Source organism: Empidonax traillii, unplaced genomic scaffold, assembly GCF_003031625.1.
Source record: "Empidonax traillii isolate 1590-97213 ecotype Southwest subspecies unplaced genomic scaffold, ASM303162v1 scaffold2101:size42897, whole genome shotgun sequence".
NCBI lineage: Eukaryota > Metazoa > Chordata > Aves > Passeriformes > Tyrannidae > Empidonax > Empidonax traillii.
Window position 1 is genome coordinate 4,257 of NW_020957294.1, and position 2,049 is coordinate 6,305.

Consider the following 2,049-nt stretch of genomic DNA (forward strand, 5'->3'; position numbering starts at 1 on the left):
TGCAGGCTGCAAAGGGCCCTGTCCTGAAGGGCCACGGCCACAACATGGAGTGCACTTGGCAGAGGGGCAGGGGAAGGGGGAAGGCTGGGAACAGCAGCCTTGGCTTCTGCCTGGACCTGCAGAGACCGAGCCAAGCAGCTGCCAGCAGGGTCTGTCACCCACCTTTCAGCACAGGTCTGAGCAGGAGCACCCGAGAGCCCCAAGGCTCTTACAGAGAGCTGGGATTTAATTAAAAGGCCTTCATCCACATCCTTGTGCCATGTGTGACCTGCTGTAAAGCAAAATCACAAGTCATGACAGTGCTTTTTGGGTGAAAACATGAACTGGTTGGATTGTTCCTAGGGATGAATAGTTCCTTCTAGTAGGTGCCACCCTTGGCTGGTGTCATTTTGCAGCTCAAAATCTCCCTATTTCCATCGAGGGGGAGTTGAGGGCTTCACCCATGGATTTATTGGCCACAAATGATGGATGCTTGGCTCTGCCATGACCCTTACTTCCCCTTGCAACCCTTCTCCTGGATATCCTGTCCCACTGGAAAAGCCAAAATAGGCTCCAATCATTGCAAACCTCCACAGGATTACTCCAGGAATTCCTGTGGGATAAGCCCCCACTAAGTGAACCCTTTCTCTGGTGATATTTTCGGCTCCTCCTCACACTCTTGGTGTTTTCTGGTTCCCAGGTGTTTCACATCTGAGCTCACAGGTGCTCTGACCTCCTCCCACAACCCTACTCCTGTCACAAATCCCACCCTGCACTACCAATCTTCTTGCATTAATGATCCTAACTACCTGTTTTCCAACCACCACGTCTTGGAAATGAGTTGTTCCTACAGCTCTGAGGGGATTCTGCCCTCAGAACACTCTCATATACATTGGGAGCAGATGGAGAAGGGCAGGTATTTCCCTTATGCCCCAATCCTGCTGCCTTTCAAATCCTGCAGCAACTCCAGAATGCCACTCTCAGTGTAGGAAGAAATTCTTGGCTATGAGCGTGGTGAGGCCCTGGCACAGGTTGCCCAGAGAAGCTGTGGCTGCCCCATCCCTGGGAGTGTTCAAGACCAGGTTGGATGGATCTTGGAACAACCTGGTCTAGTGAAAAGTGTCCCTGTCCATGGCAGGGGTTGGAACAAGATGATCTTTAAGGTCCCTTCTAGCCCAAGCCATTCTGGGATTCTATGATTCTATGAACTACCGAATATGATTTACTTTTGCCAGCTTTCCCAGGTGGGTTTGCGCTAAAGTTGCATTTTTTCCAGCAGTACCTCCAGCCAGCAGGAGAAAGAGCAGAGGATGCTCCTGGACCAGCCTCTGTTCCCATGCAGAGAGGCGACTTCTCCCCTGCAGGGTGGGAGGTGTTTTAACCCTTCTGGTGCTCCAGGGATTGAATTTCCTTCCAAAACCTGGAGATTTAGCAGAAGAGCTGCTTGTAGAAATACCCCCAGTCAGACAGTGGTCCTGGTTAAAGACCACTTGTAGGCAAAAACAAAGCTTTCCCAGGGCTTAGTGGTGGTTCCCTGGACTGAGTTCCCCTTCTCTATCAGCAGCAGGCTCCTCTCATCCCTTCAGGGGAATGGCTGGGGACAGGTCAATGTTTAACCCAGCTGGGAAGGACGTGTGGAGCCAGCAGGGAGTTGCCCAGGCTCCACAGTCACTCACAAAGATCCCTCCCTGTTCAGGAAGGACAGTGCATGAAGGCATTTTCCTCCCCTTTCAAAGCCCCTACTCTGCAAAATGGGCCTGAGCTCTTCCAAGGCACACCCCAAGGTGACCAAGGTGGCACCGATGCGCCCCACAGAGGAGCTGCCTTCTCTCTCTGCCCTGCACCGGCTCCCCAGTGTGCCAGGACAGCCCAGCCTGCACCCATCAGACATGGAAAAGTGGGGAAAACCCATCTTCCACCTGGAACTTCCACCTCTCCGGGAGACCTGGTACGGGAGAGCCTCTTCAGGTAAGGACGTCATGGCTGGAATATCATGAACTAGCTGGGGCTGTGGGTTCACCCACTGCAGTGTGGGGTGGGTGTAGGTGTGTGCACAGGCTGTTCTGTATC

At 52.9% G+C, this 2,049-nt stretch overlaps 1 protein-coding gene across 1 annotated transcript in view; it reads left to right on the forward strand.

Moving 5' to 3' along the window:
• Positions 1-1,619: 1,619 nt before the first annotated feature.
• CCDC198 (coiled-coil domain containing 198) overlaps positions 1,620-2,049 on the forward strand; it is a 10,892-nt gene continuing 10,462 nt past the window's right edge. The window contains exon 1 of the mRNA XM_027909408.1: positions 1,620-1,947. Coding sequence (XP_027765209.1) covers positions 1,731-1,947 — 217 coding nt within the window. The 5' untranslated portion in view covers positions 1,620-1,730. The remainder of the gene's footprint in view (positions 1,948-2,049) is intronic.